The sequence below is a fragment of the Lates calcarifer genome, linkage group LG15, assembly GCF_001640805.2.
Source record: "Lates calcarifer isolate ASB-BC8 linkage group LG15, TLL_Latcal_v3, whole genome shotgun sequence".
Classification (NCBI taxonomy): domain Eukaryota; kingdom Metazoa; phylum Chordata; class Actinopteri; family Centropomidae; genus Lates; species Lates calcarifer.
Window position 1 is genome coordinate 13,607,236 of NC_066847.1, and position 24,355 is coordinate 13,631,590.

Genomic DNA, 24,355 nt, shown 5'->3' on the forward strand with positions numbered 1-24,355 from the left:
TGCAAGCCTTTTCCAAACACATCAATTCTGTGGACAGTAACATCAAGTTCACCAGAGAAGATGCCAAGGATAATAGTTTGCCTTTCTTGGATTGTGAAGTCCATATAGAAAAGGACAGAAGCCTCCACATTGGGGTATACAGAAAACCCACACACACAGACCAATATCTTCTTTTCGACTCACACCACCCTTTGGAACACAAGATCGGGGTTATCAGAACTCTGCAACACAGAGCTGATAACATACCCACAAGCTCACAGGCCCAAGGGGAGGAACACAAGCATCTGAGAGATGCCCTCAAAACTTGTGGTTACCCCACCTGGACCTTTTTGAAAACGGCAGCTGGTTCCAAAAAGAAAACCATTGATGTGGTGGGGAAAGAAAAACAAAACAAAAGAAACAACATAGTTATTCCATATGTGTCCGGGTTTTCGGAAAAACTCAGGAGGATTTTCAACAAACACAGTATCCCTGTGTATTTCAAACCCAGCAACACACTCAAACAGAGACTGGTACATCCAAAGGACAGAACACCACACACTCACAAGAGCAATCTGGTGTACGCAGTCCAATGTAATGAAGAATGCAATGACCTCTACATTGGCGAAACAAAGCAACCATTACACAAACGCATGGCCCAACACAGGAGAGCGAACTCTTCAGGCTTGGACTCTGCTGTCTATCTACATCTAAAGGAGAAAACCCATTCCTTTGAGGACAACAAGGTCCACATCCTGGACAGAGAGGACAGATGGTTTGAAAGAGGAGTAAAAGAAGCCATCTATGTTAAAGTAGAGAAACCATCTCTCAACCGACGAGGAGGTCTAAGACACCACCTATCTCCAATATACAATGCCGCCCTTTCATCCCTTCCCAGGAGACTTTCCTCTAGGAAAAACAACCTTTCACAAATGGCCTCATGTGACTCCAACGACTGTCGTTATAACACAATGGGGCACTAACGAAGTTGAAACTAATGGTTTCTACCAACGACTGTCAACCTAACGACTGTCATTGACACATGGAACACAAAAGATCCATGACATCATCGGTCTGGTGAAAGCCCCCACAGAGGTTAAATACTTGGGTCTCCACACCAAAAATCAGTTGGACCAGTCCCAGCCTGGTCAGCTGCGAACACGAACTGATGAAGCCTCTTGGATGAGAGGTGAAACGTCTTCTAGACTATAACTAAGTCCAGTTGCTTTCGATTAAACCTTTCCTTGGATTTTCACAGTATAGCACTATTCCGATCTTAATGCTTGTCTAACCACATTTGAGGTTAATCAGATCAACCTACTTAGCTAAAACACATAATTTCCTGTTGCCAATAGGTGGCGCTATGATTATATCTGTATACTGGAATGTAGATGCGTTCAGGACATGTCTGTTGTCAAACCTGTGAAATTTGGGGCAAATCAAACAAAGTATGCATGAGTTACATCAACTTCCTGGTTAATGGTGAAACATTGAAATTCGCCACGGTGCCACAGACACGCCCTTCAATGGAACATCAAAATTTTCACAATAAGGCATCATGAAGGCTTAAAGGCTTTCCTGACCAAGTCTGAAGTGGATCACATCAACCTGCTTATTAGAAGACATCAAAGTCTAAAACACATCATTTCCTGTGTCCAGTAAGTGGTGCTATAACCTTTTGTGAATATTGACATCTGGTGTTCATGTCGGGACCCTTATCATCACTGTGAAATTTGGGGCAGATTGAACAAAGTTTGGCTGAGTTACAGCAACTTAAACGCAACTTCCTGTTTCATGCTGAGGCATTGAAATTTGAGGTGCCACCACGGCCACACCCTTTGACGTCAACAAAATTTTTGAATAACTTTTAATCATAAAGGCCTTGAGAGTATCCTGACCAAGTCAGAGATCAATATGACAAAATCTGTAGGAGGAGTTTGATCAAATACAACCTCCCCAAATGCCAAAAAATGGCCAAAAATGAGCAAAATTTTCAAATTAAAATTAAAATGGCTGACTTCCTGTAGGTTTGAGGCCATGTTGTCAAGAGACTTTTTGGTGCATCTCGGCATGTTACATTATGCCTCCAAATTTCATTCACCTCAGACAAACTAACCCCAATAGCAAGGGGGTTTTAAGTATGTCCAAGGGGGCGCTATGGAGCCATTTTATGGTACCAATGAATGAGACCCATATCAGATGTCAATTTTCACCAGGTGTGATGTGTGTGCAAAGTTTTTGAGCATGGTTAGGCCCTCAAAAATGCGATTTTAGCGTCACAAGAATAATTCTTACAATTACAATAGGGCCTTCGAATGAAGTACTCTGGCCCTAATTAAAGCTGCAGGCAGTACTGACCGGGCCCTCACAATGCTGTGCTCATTGAGGATACTAGCAGGATGCCATTCAACGCAGCCCTACACCTTTATGACCAGTGGTCACTGCACTTACATATAAATATCATTTGACTCTGTGTTCACTTTCTCATTACACCCCACCCCCACCACACAGCCACATACACATGTGCATGCCCCTGTTAAAAAATGACAAATAACATCCTGAGTATTACACATTTATTTTCCTGTTGCCAGTAGGTGGCTGTGTGACCAAAAGCTGGCATGTAGGTGTCTTCAGGCTGGACCTCCTACCATACATGTGAAATTTGCAGTATTGTGAAAATGGACATTAACATCACGCTAACATTACTATTCACGTGAGAACACAGTAGTCGACGAAAATGTTATGACAGGAACTCCAGTAGGGCCTAAATCATATCATCTTGTTAAAATATGAACAGATAATGTCTTTTACATATTTGTACAGGGATATTCTACAAGATATATGTGTATTTACCTACTACTTTACACATCAGGATCTCAGGACCATCCACTTTGCAAATCCCCAGGTTGTTCGCACATAAACAAGAAGTAAAACCTTGATGCACATGGTGGATAACAATGACATTACTCAATCCTGCCACCTTGTGACCAAAGTTAAAAACACAACTCATGATATTTGACTTTTGGGTGAAATTTATGGAAAATATAAAAAGTTCAAGCTACAGTGATATTATATTATGAAAGTAGGGTATTTAAGTAGAAGCATGCAATGGTAATTTCTTCATCTCAAACTAGTTATTGAAACAAACAAAAGTTAACAACAGTGGTGGATATACCACAACAAAAAATGTCAATGTCTCAATAACTTGTCATGGGTCCTTGAGCATCAATTACAGCTTGACAATGACGTTACATGCTGTTCACAAGTCGACTTAATGTCTGCTGAGGCCACTCCACTCTTCTTGAAGGGCTGCCCTCAGGTCATTGAGGTTCTGGGGTGCAGGGTTACAACCCTCTACATGACAACTCAGCTTATCCCATGGGTTTTCTATTGGATTTAGGTCAGGAGAAAGTGCAGGCCACTCCGTTTGACATATCCTAGCCTCCAGCAGCCGTTCCCTGATGATGTGACCTCAATGACCTGGGGCATTGTCATCCATGAAGATGAAATCAGGCCTGTGGTGCTCATGCAGAGGCACAAGGTGTGGTCAGGTACCCTTGCAGGTTGTCTAGCATGTGGACCATGCTGATGTAAGACATTTCGGATGGTCTGACATGACACGCGGGTGCCTCTCACCTCCCTTAAACATGCCTGGTGTTGAGTGGCCTTCATCATCCGGTTCCGCAGGGCACTGTTCACAATCAAGCAGTCATCAGCATGGGATGAGGCCAAAGGACGTCCACTTCTATGCCTTTCTGTGACTCTTCCAGTCTCTCTGTGTCTCTGCTGCAACTTGCTGCAACATCCCGTTTGAAGCCTCATAATGGCCAGGAACTGTTGATCGATTGTTAGGTGTCGTCTTGTAATGTCAAAATGTGAACAGCATGATGAATAGGACTGTTTAAATACAAATTGTCATTGAACCAGAACATTTAGTGATAGATTCATGGATCAGACACTTTTTTTGCGGTTAATCACCTTGCTACAGAACAGCATGTTATTCAATAAGTATTGAAACACTGAACAGTTCTACACGTGCATTCAAAATTTAGAGAAGGTCAAATTAAGTTCACCTGTAATGGTTATAGCGCATTTTAGGTGCATTCTGAAATTTAATCTGAAAGCCAAAAATCCCTAACTTTTCGTGAGTGGTGTATTTACCACCCGGTTACACTCAAAAAGGTCCAAAATTTGCATCTTCTATTTCTTAAGATTAGACTGACCAACTTTTTTTGATCTGATAAAACATCCAGAAGGAGTTTGTTCAAATATGACCCCTGAAAATGGCATAAAATACAAAACAGCCAACTTCCTGTTGGGTTTAGACTCTTATTAAACATGTGGGGCAGATTGGATAATGTATGTGAGTTACAACAACTTCCTGTTTCATGGTGAAGGTTGAGAATTCGCCATGCTGACATGGCAAGGGTGTTTACTGAAGACTCACAATCTTCACAATAAAACATAAATATAGTCTTAATCCTTGTCTGACCACATTTGAGGTGAATCTAATCAACCCACTACGAAACATGTCACATCATGTCATGCTGCTTCCAATAGGTGGTGCTATGAGTATGGCTGAATATTTGCATGGTGATGTGTTCAGGCTGGGCCTCGTGTCAAACGTGAAATTTGAGGCAGATTGGACAATTTATATTTGAGTTACAACAGCTTCCTCTTTCATGGCGAAACCTCGAAACTTGCCACAGCCTCATGGGCACGCCATTGAACGAAACCCCAAAAAAGCTTCACCACAAAGGTCTTTAGAAGTCACCTACCAAGTTTGAAGTCGATCGGATCAAATCTCTAAGAGGAGTATGTTAAAATACAATGGCTGTAAATGGCGAAATTCGACGCCAAAATTGCATACTACTAAATTTCTACTACATTTTCACCAGTATGTGCCAATTTTGGTGAATTGTCGAGTGTCCTAAAGCCTTCAAAAATGTGATTTAGTAGGCGGAATGATAATTATTTATATATAATAATTAAAGCTGCAAGCAGGGTTCGCAGGTACCTGCAGGTCGTACGATACAGTTCTGCGGCTACATGACTGCCAGGCGCTGAATGAATAAGTCAGAAGTCCCTTACTGCCCCCATCAGATGCTGCTATGATTGTATCTGTATATTGGAGTGTAGATGTGTTCAGGACAGGTCTGTTGTCAAACCTGTGAAATTTGGGGCAGATCAGGCAAAGTAGTTATATCAACTTCCTGGTTAATGGCAAAACATCGAACTTTGCCACAGCGCCACAGACACACCCTACAACGGAACATCAAAATTTTCACAATAAGCTTCATGAAGTCCTTAAGGCTTTCCTGACAAAGTCTGAAGTGGATCACATAAACCTGTTAGTAACAGGACGTCAAACTCTAAAACATGTCATTTCCTGTGGCCAGTAGGCGACACTATAACTTTTTGTGAATATTGGCGTGGGTGTGTTTATGTTGGGATCCTTATCATCACTGTGAATTTTGGGACAGAAAGGAAACAAAGTATGGCTGAGTTATAGCAACTTAAATTCAACTTCCTGTTTCATGGCGAGGCATCGAAATTTGAGGTGCTGCCATGGCCACACCCTTCAACTTTGGCTTGGGCCCTAATAATCTCTACAAAAACAATAGGCCCTAATTAGCAGTGTTCTGAACTATTGACATGAGTAGCAGCCATCTTGACGTTGAATGTCGGGGTTGGTGGGGGAGTTGGAATTCCGACGTGGAACTTGGAAATTCTGACTTCACAGTACAACTGGAATGCACTATCAGCAGGGCTGAGCAGGATTGGCTGAAGATTCAGCTCTCCCCGATGGGAGTTGGCTCTTCTCGTTCGCTACAAAGAATTTTCTCTTAGAGCCGGCTTATTCGTGAACAACACATCACTACAAGACACCAAGACTCTTATCAAACAGGTGAGATTTGGAGCAGATTGAACAATGTACGTGTGAGTTACAACAACTTTCTCTTTTATGGGGAACATTGATATTCCAACCTGGATTCGTGGCAGTTCGTGCAATAGTCACAAAATGTTATCTATTGATTCGTGTCCATGGACATGAATTTTATGGTTTTTTTTGTGCCTCTCAGCATGACTTAATAATTAGTATTTCAACTGGAAATAACCTTCATGTCCTCGCCACATATTTTTTTTCTGTCACTTGGGACTCTGCAGCATGGAAACTGTTTTAATTTTTTCTAATATGTTTGCTATTTTTAAGTGTCTGTCACATATTTTAGGGCATTGGTTAGCTCCTGGACAGTCTGGGTGGTACTTCGTGGCATCATGGATGCACAGATACATAGTTCCTGCTGGAGGTAATTTTTTAGGGTTCTGGTAGTGCTCCTCCTGCTCCTCGTTGCATTAAAGAACAGATACTGGTCCTGCTGCTGGGTTGATGCCCTTCTATGGCCTTATCCAGCTCTCCTTGTTATGATGGCTGGTCTCCTGGTATCTCCTTCATGCTCCTGAGACTGTGCTGGGAGACACAGCAAACCATCTTGCAACTGCTCATATGGATGTGCCATCCTGAATAAGTTGAACTACCTGTGCAACCTGATTGAGCTGCAGGTACCACCTCATGCCGCCAGTAGTGACAAGGACACTAGCAGAACACAAAACTAAAGAAGAATCAGTCAGGAGGGAAAAGGAGAGAGCAACTGACTGTGGCCACCACATATAAAACCATTCACTTTTAGGGGGTTTGTCTTGCTTTTGCCTCTCCATTGTACCAGTTTGGTGTTACTTGGTGTTATACTATCATGATTAAGTGTTCCCTTAATTTTTTTTGGGCAGTGTAAAACAATCAATATAGTCCAATATATATCAGTATATAGAAATGCTAGCAGGATATTAAGCTCAAGTAGGCTACAGTGAGCAGCCCTCTCTTCTACAAGTATTAATGTTATCACATATTTTATTACTTTTTGTTTTCAATGAAATGAGGAGGACAGGGATGGAAATGCATAGGCCTGTTACCAACTGCTCTAAATCACCTCTTATCTCAGAAAAAAATTATATTCATATAATAAAGCGTAGACTGAATGATTGAATGACCAAATTCATTCAAGTTCATTTTTATGAAATAACCTAAATAAAAGTGATGACTGCAGGGATTAAATGAGGGACACGAATAGTGTCCCCCCGTCTTTGTGCCGTTTATGCGGCCATGTTACTAGATTTACTGCAAATTAGTGTAAAGGCAGACAGGTCGGGGTTCAGGATGGCCACTGTGTTGTAAGTAGACGTGGTGCATTCCATATTGCTTTGGCTTGTCTGCTGTTGATGGCCTACATTCCATTTCAAATTGCTCCTGGTCTGCCACAGTCCAAGGACTACTGTACCTGTGACAGTAACATGAAAAATGGCTAATGGAAATTTACATTTCAAGAGTTTGGTGGCATAGTCTTAAATATTAATATTATATTAATTTATAATTTATAATATTAAATCATCCAAGCGGATGTGCTTGTTCTCCGTAGCAAAACAGCAGAGGATTATGAGTGTTGTTGAGCCTAAACTTGACCCTAGAGGGTTAATTTACATTAATTTACATTAACCCTCTAGGGTCAAGGGTGTAATTTGACATATAATTTGAGGGTATGATTTTACCTTTATATTTCATCTTAAAAACTGTTTACCTCATCTTGTTTGGTCTATTTTTTTCAGCACAACCTCACATGTGTGAGGTTTACAGGTATTTTTTCATTTTGACATTCTGTATTAACACATTGGCCCTAAAATCACACAAAAAAACATAAAATCTGAGTAGGAAAAAATTTGATTTTTTTTACTGTGAAAACCACAAACGTGAACCATTTTTATAACTTAGAATGCATATATGAATTTCAAAAGCTTATGTACTAATTTAGCAAACAACAAAGTTACATACAACTATTTAAATTAAAATGCAAGCAATGCCTCAGGCGTTTTTGTACAACTATTTAAAACTATATAACAATAAGGTGTCACAATAAGATGACACAAATTTTTGTGTCACTTCAAAAAACAGTTCCTGTCCACCACAAGACAGAGGGGCACATGACAGGCCTAACACTTCCAGGTTGTGTCACTCCTCCTGTTGTCCACCTGGAGGCAGCGTTTACACTTTGCCTTTGGTGGTGTTTTGGCTAGCATCTGAGACGATGGGCACAGGAACGTGATCAGCTCTCCTCTTTTTTTTTTTAAACTTGCAAGCACTTTCTGCTTGCAAGCACTTTCCTTAGCATAGCACCCAACGTGACGACAATATTCAGGAAAAAGCTTGGTGTACATTATTTATCATAAGTCTGGTTTTACTTGGCCTATCAACACAGTTTAAAAATTGGTATATAGTTTGAAGTCTGCACTTCTGACACAGGTTCTGAAACAGAGACATAGAGACGCCATCTTAAATCAGTCACGTGATTTGCACGCCCCGGTGTGTCCGGCGAGACTGGTTGTTAAAATACATGACAGGCACTTAAAAAACAGCAAACATATAAGAAAAAACAAAAGTTTACATGCTGCAAAAGTTATTTCCAATTGAAATACATTAGTCACAAAAAAAACAGAAAATTTGTGTCCGTGGGCACGAAACAATAGACTATATTTCGTGACTATTTTATGAACTGCTGTGAGACCGGGTTGGATATTCGCCACACCTAGGGTGTTCAATGAAAATTTGCTTGCAGCTTTAATAATAATTGAAGCTTGCTGTCTCTCTCAGCTTAAGACAATTTTCCTTCATCAACACTACATCCGTGTCTAATCACCAGCTTAATCTGCACATGTAATCAAATGCTGTTAAATCACACATAGATCTTTTCTTTTGTTGCAACTTTTTCATCACTACCACACCGTTTCACGCTATCCTATACTAGCAACTTTAGCTTAACATCTAGCTATGGCCTCTCGTTCTCCCTCTCCTGCTCTCTCCAGCTCTGTGTGTCAGATGTTAAGTTACTCCTTTGCCTTGTTTAGTGATAATAGTATGTGTAATAAATATAGTCTGTTTACTGTGCTCGAGGCGAGGCTTAGTGAATTAGAGACCCAGCTCCACACCATGGAAGCAAGCAAATTCAGCAGTTAATGCTAGCCAGCCCCGAGTAGTCAGTGCACACCAGCCTAGCATAGCTCCTGTTAGCCTTCACCCGGTAGCTCCTGCGCAGTTGGGAAATCAGGCTGGCTGGGCGACTGTTCGTAAGGACAGGCATAGTCATAAGCAAAAGCCCACTGTTGATCACCATCCAGTTCACATTACAAACAGATACTCCCCACTTAGCGACAAACCCGCCGAGTTGGAGGTCACTAAAGTTAATGAGGGGTTGGTGTGTAACTTTGCAAAGACAATGTTGGACACATAGTTTTCTCTGTTCCCCTGCCCAATCTGACCAATGATGACATGTATAGCCGCATGTCTTCAGTCAACCGCTGGCTGTCGAGGTGGTATCCACAAAATGATTGTGGGCTTTGTAGATAATTGGAAGAGCTTCTGCAAGAGACCTGGCCTGATTAGGAGAATGTGGTATTCATCCCACTTTGGATGGAGCAGCTCTCATATCTAAAAATCTGACCGAGTTTATTAGGAAGCCAAAGCCCTGACAGTCCAGAGTTCAGGCCAGGAGACAGAGTTGCAGTCTTACATGCTTCTCTGTGTCTCTATTAGAGCAGTCACCCACCAGATACCTCATAGACACTGTGTTCCCACTGTAAACCTAAACTCAGTTATGATTCATTTGAAAGCCTTGTTCTTAGTTTTTCACACCCAAAGTGGAAAACTCTTAAGACAATTCTGTTTGTTATAGTTTACCGCCCTCCTGGCCCATACTCTTGACTTCTTATCTGAATTCCTATCGAGTTTAGTACTTAGAACAGATAAAGTCATTATAGAAGGCGACTTTAATATTCATACGGATATTAACAATGATTGCCTTAGCTCAGCATTTACCTCATTATTGAACTGTATTGGCTTCTCACAATGTGTAAATAAACCTACTCACTGTTTTAATCATACTCTTGACCTTATTTTGGCCTATGGTGTTGATATTGAACATTAAATAGTCCTCCCACAGAATCCCCTCTTATCAGACCACTGTCTATTTGTGGCCAGAGCACTTATCATGTGAAGGCCCTATTGTAAATGTGGGAATTATTATTAGTCCTGTGTGTGATGTTTTCAAGAGCTTAAACGTGCTCAAAAACTCACAAAACTTTGCACAGACATCAGACCTGGTGAAAATTGACATCTTATAGGGGTCAAGAAGTTCAATGTTACGCCATCTACCAGGACGTTGATGTAACTCACGCATACATTTTCTGATCTGCGTGTTTGATGTTCAGAGGCATTATGTAACATGCCGAGACACACCAAAAAGTCTCTTGACATCATGGCCTCAAACCTACCGGAAGTTGGCGATATTGATTTTATAGCATTTTATGGGACATTGATTTCACAGATTTCATCATATCGACCTCAAACTTGGTCAGGATACTCTCAAGGCCTTTGTGATTAAAAGTTATTAAAAGATTTTGTTGATGTTGAAGGGTGTTGGCCGTGGTGGCACCTCAAATTTCCATGACTCGCCATGCAACAAGAAGTTGTGTTTAAGTTGCTATAACTCAGCCATACTTGGTTCAATCAGCCCCAAATTTCACAGTCTTGATAAAGGCCCTGACATGAACACACCTACAGGTCAATATTCACAAGAAGTTATAGCGCTGCCTACTGGCCACAGGAAAAGACATGTTTTAGACTTTGACATCCTGTTACTAGCAGGTTGATGTGATCCACTTTAGACTTGGTCAGGAAAGCCTTAAGGACTTCATGATGCGTTATTGTGAAAATTTTTTATGGTGTGTCTGTGGCGCTGTGGCGAATTTCAATGTTTTGCTCATGTATACTTTGTCTGATCTGTCAAAAAGTTGTAACTCCCCCATGCGCTGTCCAATATGCCCCAAACTTGACATAATAAGTGTCATGGCCTCAACACAGCGCCACCTATTGGCAACAGGAAATTATGTGTTTCATCCAAGTGCATTTATATGATTGACCTCAAATGTGGTCAGTCAACCATTAAGATCATAATGATAACTCTGAGTCTTCATGGGATGCCTTGCTGTTTTTTTATGGAGAATTTCTGTGCTTCACCATTAAACAGGAAGTTGTTGTAACTCCCACACAACTCCCGCACTGTCCAATCTGCCCCAAAATTGATATGTTTGTCATAGCCTGAACACATCTACATGCCAATATTCAGGAATAGTCATAGCGCCACCTGATGGGGGCAGTAAGGGACTTCTGACTCATACATTCTGTGTCTGGCGGTCACGCAGTTGCAGAATTGTGTTGTACAACCTGTGAGGGCCCGTTCAACACTGCTTGCAGCTTTAATTACTTTTGAATTCCTATTGCTGAAATATGTTTCAACAGGCAAAAATACCCTTACTAGAAATCTTTCTGATAGTGCGGTAGCGGAATGTAAGGAAGTGATTCTTTCTGTCCTAATTTCATTGCTTTATCACAATTTAACAGAAGCCTGCTATACTAGCTTCATTCCCTCCCAACTTGATCTTCTTGTAGACAGCCTTGCAGACTCACCGCGTATAACTTTAGACTATATTGCCCCCCTAAAAAAGAAAGCAATAAAGCAAAAGAGGCTAGCTCCATGGTTTAACTCTCAGACCCATGTTCTAAAATGAACAGCATGGAAACTTGAAAGAATATGGCGTATCACCAAACAGGAGGAATCCCGCTTAGCCTGGCAAGACAGTCTTAAAATATATAAGAAGGCCCTCTGTAATGTCAGAGCTGCCTATTACTCGTCATTAATAGAGGAAAATAAAAACAACCTAAGGTTTCTTTTCAGCACAGTAGCCAGGCTGACAGAGAGTCACAGCTCTAGGCTGCTTAAGGAAGCTTTACCATTAATTAAACTCTGTGCTGGATATGATTAATCTATGCTTACTAATAGGCCATGTGCCACAATCTTAGCTGTAATCCAACCTCTTTTGAAAAAGCCTACTCTCAGTCCAGATATATTAGCTAACTACAGACCTACTTATGTGACTTTCTACAGGACAATAGTTTATTTGAGAACTTTCAGTCAGGATTTAGCATCATAGCACTGAGATGGCACTTGTGAAAGTTACTAATGACCTCCTAATCGCATCAGATTGATGAAAACTCACCATTTTCACAATGAAGCATCATCAAGGTGTTAAGGCTTTTCTGACCAAATTTGATGAGGATCAGGTAAACCTGCTAGCAACAGTATGTCAAAGTATAAAACGTAATTTCCTATTGCCAGTAGGTGGCGATAGAATTATATGTTAATATTGGCACATGGATATTTTCAGGCCAGGGCCATTACAAAACCTGTGAAATCTGGGGCACACTGGACAAAGTATCTTTGCGTTACAGCAACTTTAACGAAACTGTTTCATGGCGAGACATCAAAATTTGAGGTGCTGCCACAGCCGTGCCCTTTCACAAAAACTCAAGCTTTTAATAACTTTTAATCACAAAGGTCTTACGAGTATACTGACTGAGTTTGTGATTGATATGATAAAAATGTGTAAATGGCAAAACATGGAATTTGCATATTAAAATCAAAACTTTTTTGTGTGTCTCTGCATGTCACATAAGCCTACCAAGTCCACCTAAGACAAACTAAGCCCAATGGTGAGTAGGTTTGGAATGACTCCAGGGGGTGCTATAGAGTGATTTTGCACAAGACTCCTAATATACTGAAATTTTTGCCATGTCTTATGCATGTGCAAAGCTTTGTGAGTTTTTGAGCATGTTTAGGCCCTCAGAAAAGTGATTCATTAGCTACGACAATAACAATTGGAGTAATTCCAGCGGGGCCTTCACATGCTTTGGGCTTGGGCCCTAACAATAAACGAAGCAGTTCCATTAGAGTCCTAACAACTTTGTTGCCTGGGCCCTAATAATAAGAAATACATAAAAAAAGTAAGAAATATGAGAATGACAGTAACACATTTTCATGGGCATCTTTGCCTGGCTATGTTAAAAAAAAAGACTCTACGCTTAGTTTAAAAAAATTATTAAGGTCCTAGAGGATCACAAAAAACAAACTGTTTTCTGAGGCTGAGTAGAATGCCCCATGGTGAATAAACCAATCTTCATATGTAAAATTGGTGTAGTGACCCTTGAATCATAGGTTGCATTGAGAGAATTTGTTTACATGGAACAGGCATGGAAGGTCAGATGTCATCAAGATACAGTAGCTCTCACCAGCGCTATATGACTGTTGTTCCATGTGTTGTTGTCAACCAGCGTGGTTCTGTTTGCCATGCCTGCTATCTGGTAGCCGTAGTCCCACCAGGACATCACCTTGGCATGCTCATCTGTGTTCTGCCTCAGCCAATAGTAGGCCTCCCTGAAGTCATCCAGGATATTACGGGAACTGGTAGAAAAAGTTATAGATAGTGGGGTAATGACACATTGGTAGAAATAGGTACAGTCTTATGCATAGAGAGTATTATTACACCAAGACTTGGGCATTAAACAGTAAGCAGTAGCTGACACTATCAATATGTGAAAATCATATCACTATGTCTTAAGACATCATTTCACCCAAATTACAAAAAATAAACAAACAAACAAACAAACAAACAAAAAAAAACATCTAGTGGCACCATAGTCACAATCCTGGCATCTGGTATCAAGAACCAAGCAACTAGAGCAGGCAGTGAAATTTGGGCACACCAACAAAAATAATGGCTCAGATACAACTTAACTCCTCTTATTTGTTGCCAAAGAGCCATTGAAAAGAATGTGGTTGTTTATGAACATCACATCAGTATTGACTCTACCCCAATACAATTCTGATGAGTGACCATGGGGGCTGCTGAGAAAGAGCCTAATAATTTAATCAATAATAATTCTTGTTAGAATTTCTCAGTGTCAGTCAAAAGTATGAATGTGTGATAATTTTTTATCCTGATCTTCTTATATCAAATATTTCCTCATACCAAGTCTGAATAGGATATTTTTTTTGTATATTTTACCTTCATTTATCGGTAGAGTACAAACATACATAGAAATAAGCCTATGTTAAAATCTAATGTGAAAATTATAAATCTCCTATTATCAGTTTTCATCTAAACATACTGATAAATAGGGGTGTAAATCACAAGTTTTATCATGATACAATATTATTTCGATTCAATGGACAACGATTCAATGTTTGCTGATATCACAAAGTCTGCTACAATACAATTTTGATTTGATTTGATTCAGGAGCCAGATCAATATGAGACGATATCATCTGCTGATTTAAACACAATCACTTCCATTCATATCAAATCACAAAGAGCAACTAAAATATCATTTGACATTTTTATTCCTGAGCTTAACCAGACATTTAAATGAAAAACAATCTTCTCTTTTAATAAAACAGATAAATCCTGTTCACTATAAAGAGCCACATTTGATTATATAGAGGTTTAAATTTTTCACACTCTATGACAGAAAAGTAAAAGAACATTAAATTCCTATTTGTATACATTAAAGCAGGATATTGTGTAAACCTGAGTATTTTATCTGGAAGTGGCATGGCTTAAACACAGCATGTGACCTGTCCTTTCTCCAAAATCCAACATGTTACCAGATCTCTGACTTATTCTCCAGAGAGGAGACAATATCTTCACTGACTTTTGTGTAGCTGCTTGCCATGGTGCCACTCACTTTGTTTGGAGGTTGTGCCTGCTCAGGTGGAGAAAGACGTGTTTGGGTAATTTCAAAATAAGGACGCGTCTTACAAATGATTATACTGTGACGGACTGTATAACATATACATGTTAGTGGTTAGTGAAGAAACACTGTTCAGACTGTTAAGTTGAAGTTCTGGTATTCCAGGGTTAATGAATATGTTTCCAGCTTAGATGCGGTGAAGCCTGTCTGTCGTGTCAGCTGCCTGTTATCAGCTGGGAGCCAGGTATGGAGGCAGGCGTTGGGTCTTTCCACAGAAAAAGAGCTGAAAGGGAGTCGATGTAGGTAGTTCAGGGTTTTTTGTTATTTTTGACAGCGTTGGCTACACAGGAGCCCACAGCAGCCTGTGTTGTGGCGCTTAATAAAAGTGACAAAACCAGCTGACGTCTGTTTTGTTATGTTTTCATTTTGGATCTGTACTATTGGATCGTTGATCATTGAATCGATGCATTGATGTAGATCAATGTATCGTTATACCTCTATTGGTAATAAGAGTTTATGTCGTGGGAAATTGTGTATTATTCTCACCCATCATGGTTGTAAGATGCCAGTACTACACTGGGGCTGGAGTAGGCATTGCTAGTGACCCAGGTGCAGTGGACAGCAAACATCATGAGCAGCATTAACATCAGCATGGTGACTATGGACTTGATGTTGGGGCCCAGGCCCTCCTCGGCCTTCTCCTGCTCTGATACATGTTTACACACCTTACCAGCCTGCAGGGGACAGCACACACAGAGTTAATGATTTGTAACAGTTACTGAAACCCAAAGAAGACTGACGAACTATTAAAATGAACTATTAATGTTGGAGGTGTTTAATACCACCTTTCAGATGACCTGTGATAGGTAAGTAATGCATAATTTCTGTAATTCATTGCATTGATTTGAAAGAAAAGCAGCAGAAGGATGAAAGGATGAGTTAATATAATATGGCTAGCTGTGCAATCTTTTGCACTGAGCAATGGTGGTTGCCAACCACTTATTTACACAATGGGACACCACAATTTTCTTTAAAGAAAGATAGAAAACAAAAGAAAAGAAATTTCTTTTACATAAAAGTTTGTTTAGTTTTTTAGACTTTTCTTTAATTTTGCATGGTGACTGCCCTCTTGCTGTGAAGAGGAAAGATGCTCTGACACTTGTAGCTTTTTATTTATATGACAGGAACTATTTCATCATCAAAGACATAATGCAAATAGACTACTGAAGCCAGGCCTCAATATTTAATCATGTTAAAGCTGCTAAATTGGCCTACAATGAGTTTCTCAGAACTTTTATACTGAAATCAATGGGCAAGGTTGACAAGAGTGTGAAGGATTTTATCCTTCTTTAGATACTAGGTAGTCTTTATTATGGTGTATTTATTAGGTCTTTGAGTAGTATTAGGCATTAAAGGTCACAGGTCACTTAGAGGTAGGCCCACGAGGTAATAGTGTATTGTTTATCTTGAGCATAGCCAGGAGGTTGTAGCTAGCCATACCACATTGGCAGTTACAATAGCACCCAAGGTTGTAGCCCAGACCCTGCACAAACAGCAGAAGATATGGTATCAATTCCATAGTTGAGGGAGTAAACAGTCATAATACTGGTTTTCTTCAGGGTCACACACACAGCCATCTTTGGGAGTAGGACAGAGGTATTGGGGATATACAACACAGTTTAGTTATAATGTGATCTAATGTTAATAATTACATACCCAATAGAATCTTCACGCATGAATTGATGTGATGTTGTTCCATGAAGAATAACTTTATTTGGACATGTATTAAGTATGCTATAGTTAGGGGGTTAAATGTGGCCACTTGGAAGAAATCCCTCAAAGTTGAAAGGCATTACAAACTTATATGTAGACTCAGATTTCTTCTCCCAAACTTAATCTATCAGCTCACAAGATTTCCATCACAAAGAGCAGTGAAGCTGAACAAGTATATTTGCAGGCCTAGAACAAAAACAATGAGCTGACAAATGCTAAAATGCTCCATAGAACTGAGGGGAACTACTGAATGACAATTCTCTGTGGGTCATTGTCCTTTTGGCATTACATCTTCCACTACAACTTGACTATTAATCAACAGACAACAGTTATGCACAGCAACAAATTTGGAAATTGTATATACATTACACAACATGGTTGATCACTCATAACCTTGTCATAGAGGTTGCTAGCGTTCTTCCTGTCGTCCTCGTCGCTGCTATCCTCTGCAGGTGGGCTCTGCCTCTTCATATCGTCACCAAGGTAGTGTTCAAAGACACTGGAGAAAGCCACAGCTGACAGCATACACACCACCGGAGTCAGAGTCAGCATCAAACGCACCATCACACCAGCAAAATATACAGCGCTTATGCCATACAAGGCCACTGGTGTGAAGAAAGCACAGGGAGAGAGATAAGGAGGTTACAGGTGACCAGAATGTTACAATCCAAGCTTGATGATTCTACATATAACTTAATTTATTCAATTTACTTTCACACTGTTAAGTCATATTACAGTTGCAATTCCTCTCTACCCAGTTGTCTGACAGTGAACTGAAATGCAAGCATTTATTTTCTGTGTAATAACGTGCCACTACTTTGGGTAGATGTCACTGGAAGATGGGAACAGGGTCAAAAGAGAAAATGTAAAAGATGGAATAGAGCACTACATAATGAAACACTAAATGTGTTTGCCCGTGTGTGTGAATCTGTATTAATGGCATGTTTTTAGCTGAACTGAGATCAAGGTGTCTTAGATTCGGTGTCAATTGGTGGAGAGCAAGAAAGAGATAAACATAAAAATCCAGGAAGAGAGAGAGAGTGGAGAGGCAAAAACAAATTAACAAGAGAGTAGTGGACAAGAGACAGGGCAGACAAAGAGAAGATTCAATCAGCCCAGGGAGAGCAGCAGAAATCAAACTTTATGTTGGCAAACAAGACCCTGATTTTATTGGCTAATTTTAGCTCCCTGCTAATTTGTTGTATTGGTATACAAAAAAAAAATAAAAATAAAAAAATAAATCCTCGGTAAATTTCCTACATGCACTTATAATGCAATTCAAACTCACAATGCAATTCAAGCATCACAACTCTGCAACATATTCTCCTTCCATTCATCCATCCATCATCTATACCACTTATCCGTTAAGGGACCCGGGGGGCTGGAGCCTATGCAACATATTCTACATTTATGAAACTTACAATAGCCTATTTTTGTTAAGAGGTGTTAATTAGTGTTGTGCTGGACTGAATAATATAGAAATATGTTTCTAAATATTGGAAACAGGAAACTAAACTAAAGACATGTTTGTGAAAGGGTGTCTGGTTGACATAATGGTTGGAAAAAGCTATTCCTGAGCAGAGATGCATCGCATAGACAGGACTAAAAAGTACTACATAATAAATGAACAGTAAATTAATCTAGAGAGATGAATTAGGCATTACTGCAACAGCACCAAAGATCAAAACATCAATAGTAGGCCAGCTCTACTTTTACAGTGAGAGAGGGGGAGAGAGAGAGACATACAGGGATACACTCTTGATACTCTCATAGTTGCTTGGGGTCCCACATTAAATGAGAACAGTTGGAAAAAAACTGATGGTGATACCCCATTAATTTATGTGATTTGGGCCTGTTTATTCTGTCAAAACTGTATTTATAGGTGCATTTTAGGTTGCTGACACCATATCAAATTCCACTCCTTGGGGAAATAAAGTTGATTTAAATTCTAGACATTTTTCATTGTATAGGGGATTTCTTGTGAAGGTTAAGAATTTAGACGCAATGTATTTAGTTTTTAAATTAAGAAACAATATATAAGCATTATCTGGTGAAACTGACATTCAAACAATGCTACAGCATAACTATCAGGCATATTAATAAAATTAATTTACAATTTCAAACTGAGATACCAACTCAAAGTCAAGCTTACATAACGAGACAAGATGCAATCTTGACATGGACTCTAATGTGACAGGACAGCCTGTGTCATTGTAGTTGAGCATCCACCATAAGCTTCAGTGTCATAGAGAAGCTTGAATGTGCAGCTGAGTTACTTTACTGTGGAGAAGTCTATTGATCTCTGTAAATATAAACAAGGAGAATACCATCTCAGCTGTTATTGTTATTAGTACTCATAGACACGTTTTGATAACATACACAAGCTGAACAGGATCAGTATGAGATAACCACATGTCACAAAAAATATTGTAAAATATTGTATGACATTTGTCTGGTAAGCTATGAGTGAGAGAATGGTCTACTCAATTCAAAATTGGCATAAAGACCATGTTTCTTGTTTCCCATCTTTACATATACCAGAATACATATGCAATAATTTAAATCCAAAATACATACGGTGGTAATAGACTTCCACATCAATTTTATATGTACATTAACCCTACAGTTGAAGCTTTAACATACAAAAAATAAATGAATAATTAAATGAATATATATTATTATATATTACATGACTGGACAGTGCTATTTCACCACTACCAAACTGCTGTTATTCTGCACTATACAGTAATTATTGAAATGCTTTTCCTACATCAAAGTTAACTTACTTGACTAAATGTAAAGCCTGTACTGCAAATATATTCTATAAAATACCCTAAATTGTTTAAAACACTAATCCTGTTGGTGAAATAGCTTTCAGCTCCAATCTGTCACCTAGTAAAGTCTGTTAATCTGTTCATACAGTTAATAACCTGTGACAGTTACTGACTATAGTTAGTCAGTTGTGGCTGAAAACATTGCACCTCTGCAGGGCTGATTTTACTAGCTCCCAGGATTTGGAACTATTCAGTGGGAGCATATCTATGTTCTCAGCCCTATGTTCCTAATGTCTTAATGCTTCCATGGTACTGTATTCTTTAATTAATATGATGGTGACACTCATTAACCATCATATTATGTATGACACAGTTCAAATATTATATTCAAAACATCTAGATAAACACAATAACTGTGACCCTAGCCCGTTGCTTCAAGTGAAGGGAAACAGAAAACCAATTTGATAAATTTCCATGTTATTTTTAAGCAAATGCAGAGCTGGGCAACACCTTTTTCTATTTCGCATATATAGAGCTAACGAACATAGGACCTTGGGAACATAGGAATGAGACTCCCTATTGAACATCTCCACTGTCTGCCACTGCTGAAAAAAAACCTGAATAGCAATATCATGACTGTCTGTTAATCCACTCTGAGTAACTGGACAGTTTAACCAGACACCAAAGACATAGGTATTTGCCGTTTTAAACTATAGGTGTTTGTATAACCAACAAAACCAATGAAAAAAAAGGATAAATAGCTTCTCAGTGAGAAGCCATGCAAATTTAATTCTAAATGTGTATTGCGTGAATCTGAAAGTCAACATCAACTAATGGTATGAAGAGGCTGGAAGGGGACATAAATAACATTAGCTGTGGTGAAGCCAGTAGTTTGAGTCCAAGGGAGGTGTGGGGGGACAGAAGAGTGGACAGAAAATACAACCAAATCTCTCTATATATAAAATAAAGAGATGGAAAGTTACGGATACAAGTGAGGGGGTGAGCGAGAGGGCACAACATGTCTGTAACAGAAGGGGGAGAGAAGCAGGCTGTGTGATGTTACATGAGAGAGGTGCTTTATAAAGTGTTATCTCTGCTGGACAGACAGTTTTTCACTAATATCATGTATTAGATTGCATTGTTATTCTCTGTTCTTGAGATAGTTGTGTAGTGTGGGCAAGCTGTATTTTGAAATTTAAATGAATTTTTAATTACCTTGGCTAACATGTAAACTGCTGCTGGTACACAGAATCTGGCTTTACAGCAGATAATGATATAAACATTACACATTACACATACATTTCTTAAGAATGACTATGAACACTAGTTCATGAATGATAACCAAGAAGTGCACAATGTAATATTGTATAAAGACTGGATATGAACACTACAGTTTGATAAAATGCATGAACAGACCAATTTGGCACTGATGTCTTTTTTCTCCCTATGGTTACAACGTGTGGTGTAGTGGGTCATGGCTGGAATGAGATGACTGAGGTCTGGACTGACTTCCTAAACTGTAACACAGAAACAGAGAAGGAGCCAGAGAGCTGGACTCTCTCCACTCACAAAGGGTTAAGATCACAATATTCAAACTCTCACTGACAGGAAAGTAGATGTGATGAAACAGTAATATTCTGTGAGTGAGCCAGCAGCTCCCTCACGACTGACTTCAGATGGATGCTCCCAGAGGTGTCCTGCGGTTGCCTGTTGATGGTTATATGGGTCTCTCTCAGCTGTCCAGCTTCTAGGTCTTTTTGGGACTCTGTTGAGCTCTTAATTAGGCAGTATTGCACAGACATGCAGCCTACATGGTTTTCATGTGTGTTAATGATGTAATAAGCACCCTAATTACTGTACTGAACTTCAGTTTGACTTTAGAAAACTTGGTGTTGGCTAAATGACACAAAAACCCTCAAGATGAAAACACAGGATTGTTAGAAATAAATTTTCATAGTACTGGTATGCTAAAGCACTATTGCTCTTCTGGCTGATGTTAATTATTTATCCTGGGCTTTTAATAATAAAATATTATACCATCAGGAGCACACAACACAAACATTTTGCAGACATGTGATCACCTTTATCTTATGATGAAACATTTCTATCCTGATGGAAGTGATCACCAGATCTCAACCTAACTGAACACCTATGGGAGATTCTAGTCCGATGTGTCAAACAGAACTCTCCTCTGGTGACACATAGTGGCCCAAAACCTTACTAAGACACTTTGTGTAGGTTTTTCCTTTAGTTTGTCATGCATCTATATTTACAGTATGATATTTATCATGTTCATTTCATGTGAGGGACAACTATATAAAAGCATTTACCAAATGTTGCCTTAATTATCAAGCTATCAATTCTGGATGGATCTCTGATTGTATTAAAAGAATAGTGACAAGTTTCACGACCTTCATCAATACCAATGTAATAATAAATTTTCAACCCGGTCTCATGACAGTTCGTGAAATAGTCATGAAATGTAATCTATTGATTCGTGCCCACAGACACAAATTTTCAAATTTTTTTGTGCCTTTCAGACTAATGTATTTCAACTGGAAATAACTTTTGTATTACATATACATATTTTTCATTTGTCACTTGGACTCCGCAGCGCCGAAACATATTTTATTACTTTTTGTTTTCAATGAAATGAGGGGGACGGGGATGGAAATGCATAGGCCTGTCACCAACTGCTCTAAATCACCTCTCACCTCAGAAAAAAAATATATTCATATAATAAAGCGTAGACTGAATGATTGAATGACCAAATAAATAATGGAGGTCAAATGCAGTGTAGCATTGAAAAGTTCATTTTTATGAAATAACCTAAATAAAAGTGATGACTGCAGGGATTAAATGAGGGACACGAATAGTGTCCCCCCGTCTTTGTGCCGTTTATGCGGCCATGTTACTAGATTTACTGCAAATTAGTGTAAAGGAAGACAGGTCGGGGTTCAGGACGGCCACTGTGTTGTGGGTAGACCTGGTGCATTCCATATTGCTTTGGCTTGTCTGCTGTCGATGGGCTACATTCCATTTTGAATTGCTCCCGGTCTGCCACAGTCCAAAAGCTTAGACTTAGACTTAGACAGACTTTTATTGTCATTCAGTATACAGAACGAAATTTTGTTTGCATAGGCCTCAGTTTTTCAGTTTCAGTGCAGTGTAAATGTATGTGCAAAATTTCTGCAGGCAGAATGTGGATAAATATACATAAACATTAAATATGTACAGCAGGATTTTAGGGTGTATGGCGATTTGAACAGCAGCAGTATAGATTAAATATTAAATATATAAATATATATATATATATAAATATGCGTCAGCAGTCCAGTGTGAGTCCAGCAGTACTGGGTATATACAGACAGAAGTGAATTTTTTGGTATTTAAAAGTCTGATGGCTTGGTGGTCAAAGCTGTTGTAGAACCTGGTGGTCCTACACCGCATGCTGCGGAACCTCTTTCCAGAGGCCAGCAGGGTAAGCAGTCCATGATGGGGGTGAGAGGAGTCACTGCAGATCTTCCTGGCCTGAGACGCACAGCGGTTCTGTGCAATGTCCTGGATGGAGGGGAGAGAAGTCCCGATGATTCTCTCTGCTGTCCTCACCACTCTCCTCACATCCTTCCAGTCAGAGGCACTGCAGCCTCCACACCACACTGAGATACAGCTGGTCAGGATGCTCTCTATGGTGCTTCTGTAGAATGTGGTGAGGATGGGTGGGGGCAGATGGGCTCTTCTCATCCTCTGCAGGAAGCTACTGTCTATGTTAACAAATGCCATTTGATAGCCTGTGACTGTAACATGAGAAATGGCTGATGGAAATTTATATTTTCAAGAGTTTGGTGGCATAGGCAATATTAAATCATCGAAGCAGAGGATTATGGGTATTGTTGAGCCCAAAAGAAAACTGATATAAATCACAGAAACATAAGATAGAAAACAGCAATAGAATCTACAAATGTAAACAAACTTTTAAAAACATGAGTCATTTAAAAAACAGCAAACATATAAGAAAAAAGAAAACAGTGCTGCTGAGTCCTGAGTGACAGAAAAAAATATGTGGCGAGGACCCAAAAGTTATTTCCAGTTGAAAAACATTAGTCTGAAAGTCGTGCTGAGAGGCACAAAATTTTTTTTTCAAAATTTGTGTCCGTAGGCACGAATCAATAGATTACATTTTGTGATTATTTCACGAACTGCCATGAGACCGAGTTGATTTTTTAAAGGAAAAAAGTACTTATTCCATGGCTTTTACCAAAGACCCGTTCATCATTGATGTTCTTAATGCAGAACCAGAGGCCTGCTGGGAAGGTGCAGACTAGGATGTGAAGGTCAAAGAAGAAGGACACCCAGGTGGTGGGCTGGTGTTCAGACACTGATGCTATTATGGGTATGTGGATCTTAGCATAGCTGTGGATAACATGGAGGACAGAGATGAAAAAAAGTAGTATTTGTCAAAAGAGGAGGAAAAAAGGTCTTTATGATAGTATCAAACTGTGAATATATTTTTTGTATCAAGCAATCTTTTTATTCAAGAACCGCTCATTTAATTCCCTTTAATATCTATTTGAATCTTTTTGACAGTGGGATGTCTAAAATAATAAGTTTAGCTAATGTCAGGCACCTTGGGTCAGAGAATTACCCCATTTCTTGTGCTGCACTGCAGCAAGACCTACTTTAAAAAAATACTAAAAAATACACAGTGACCCAATAGCCAAATGGTTAGGGTGCATACCACATGGGCCTAAGCGCTCTAAGCAGTGAGTCCCCAGTTTGACTCCTGATCCAGCCAGACCATTACTGCATGTCACTCGCCTGCTCTCTCTACCCATTTCTTGTCTCTCTTTATTGTACTATAAAATAAAAGCAAAAAAGGCCAAAGAAAAAAAATACTTGTGATAGGTGCGTGCAAACACACACACACACAGACACACACACACACATATGCTGTGTGCACATACAGTCACGTACAGAGTTTTAGAGTTTTCAGCTGATGGTGGCAGTTTTCTGTAAACCAAGATCCAGGAGGGGAGAAAGGGAGGATTATCCATTCAAGCTTCACCATAGTAGTAACAATACTACTGTATGGGGTATGTATTTGAGTTGTCTATTAGATCTGTCTATATAGAGTATG

General features: G+C 39.5%; 1 protein-coding gene across 1 annotated transcript; it reads right to left on the bottom strand.

Moving 5' to 3' along the window:
- Window positions 1–13,189: 13,189 nt before the first annotated feature.
- LOC127138960 (dolichyl-diphosphooligosaccharide--protein glycosyltransferase subunit STT3B) lies at window positions 13,190–17,278 on the bottom strand. Its single transcript, XM_051076411.1, has 3 exons — window positions 16,838–17,278; window positions 15,218–15,405; window positions 13,190–13,382 (listed from the first exon to the last, which is right to left on the bottom strand). The coding sequence occupies exons 1-3, from the start codon at window positions 17,006–17,008 to the stop codon at window positions 13,190–13,192; spliced, it is 552 nt and encodes a 183-aa protein (XP_050932368.1). The 5' UTR covers window positions 17,009–17,278.
- Between the last annotated feature and the right edge of the window lie 7,077 nt (window positions 17,279–24,355).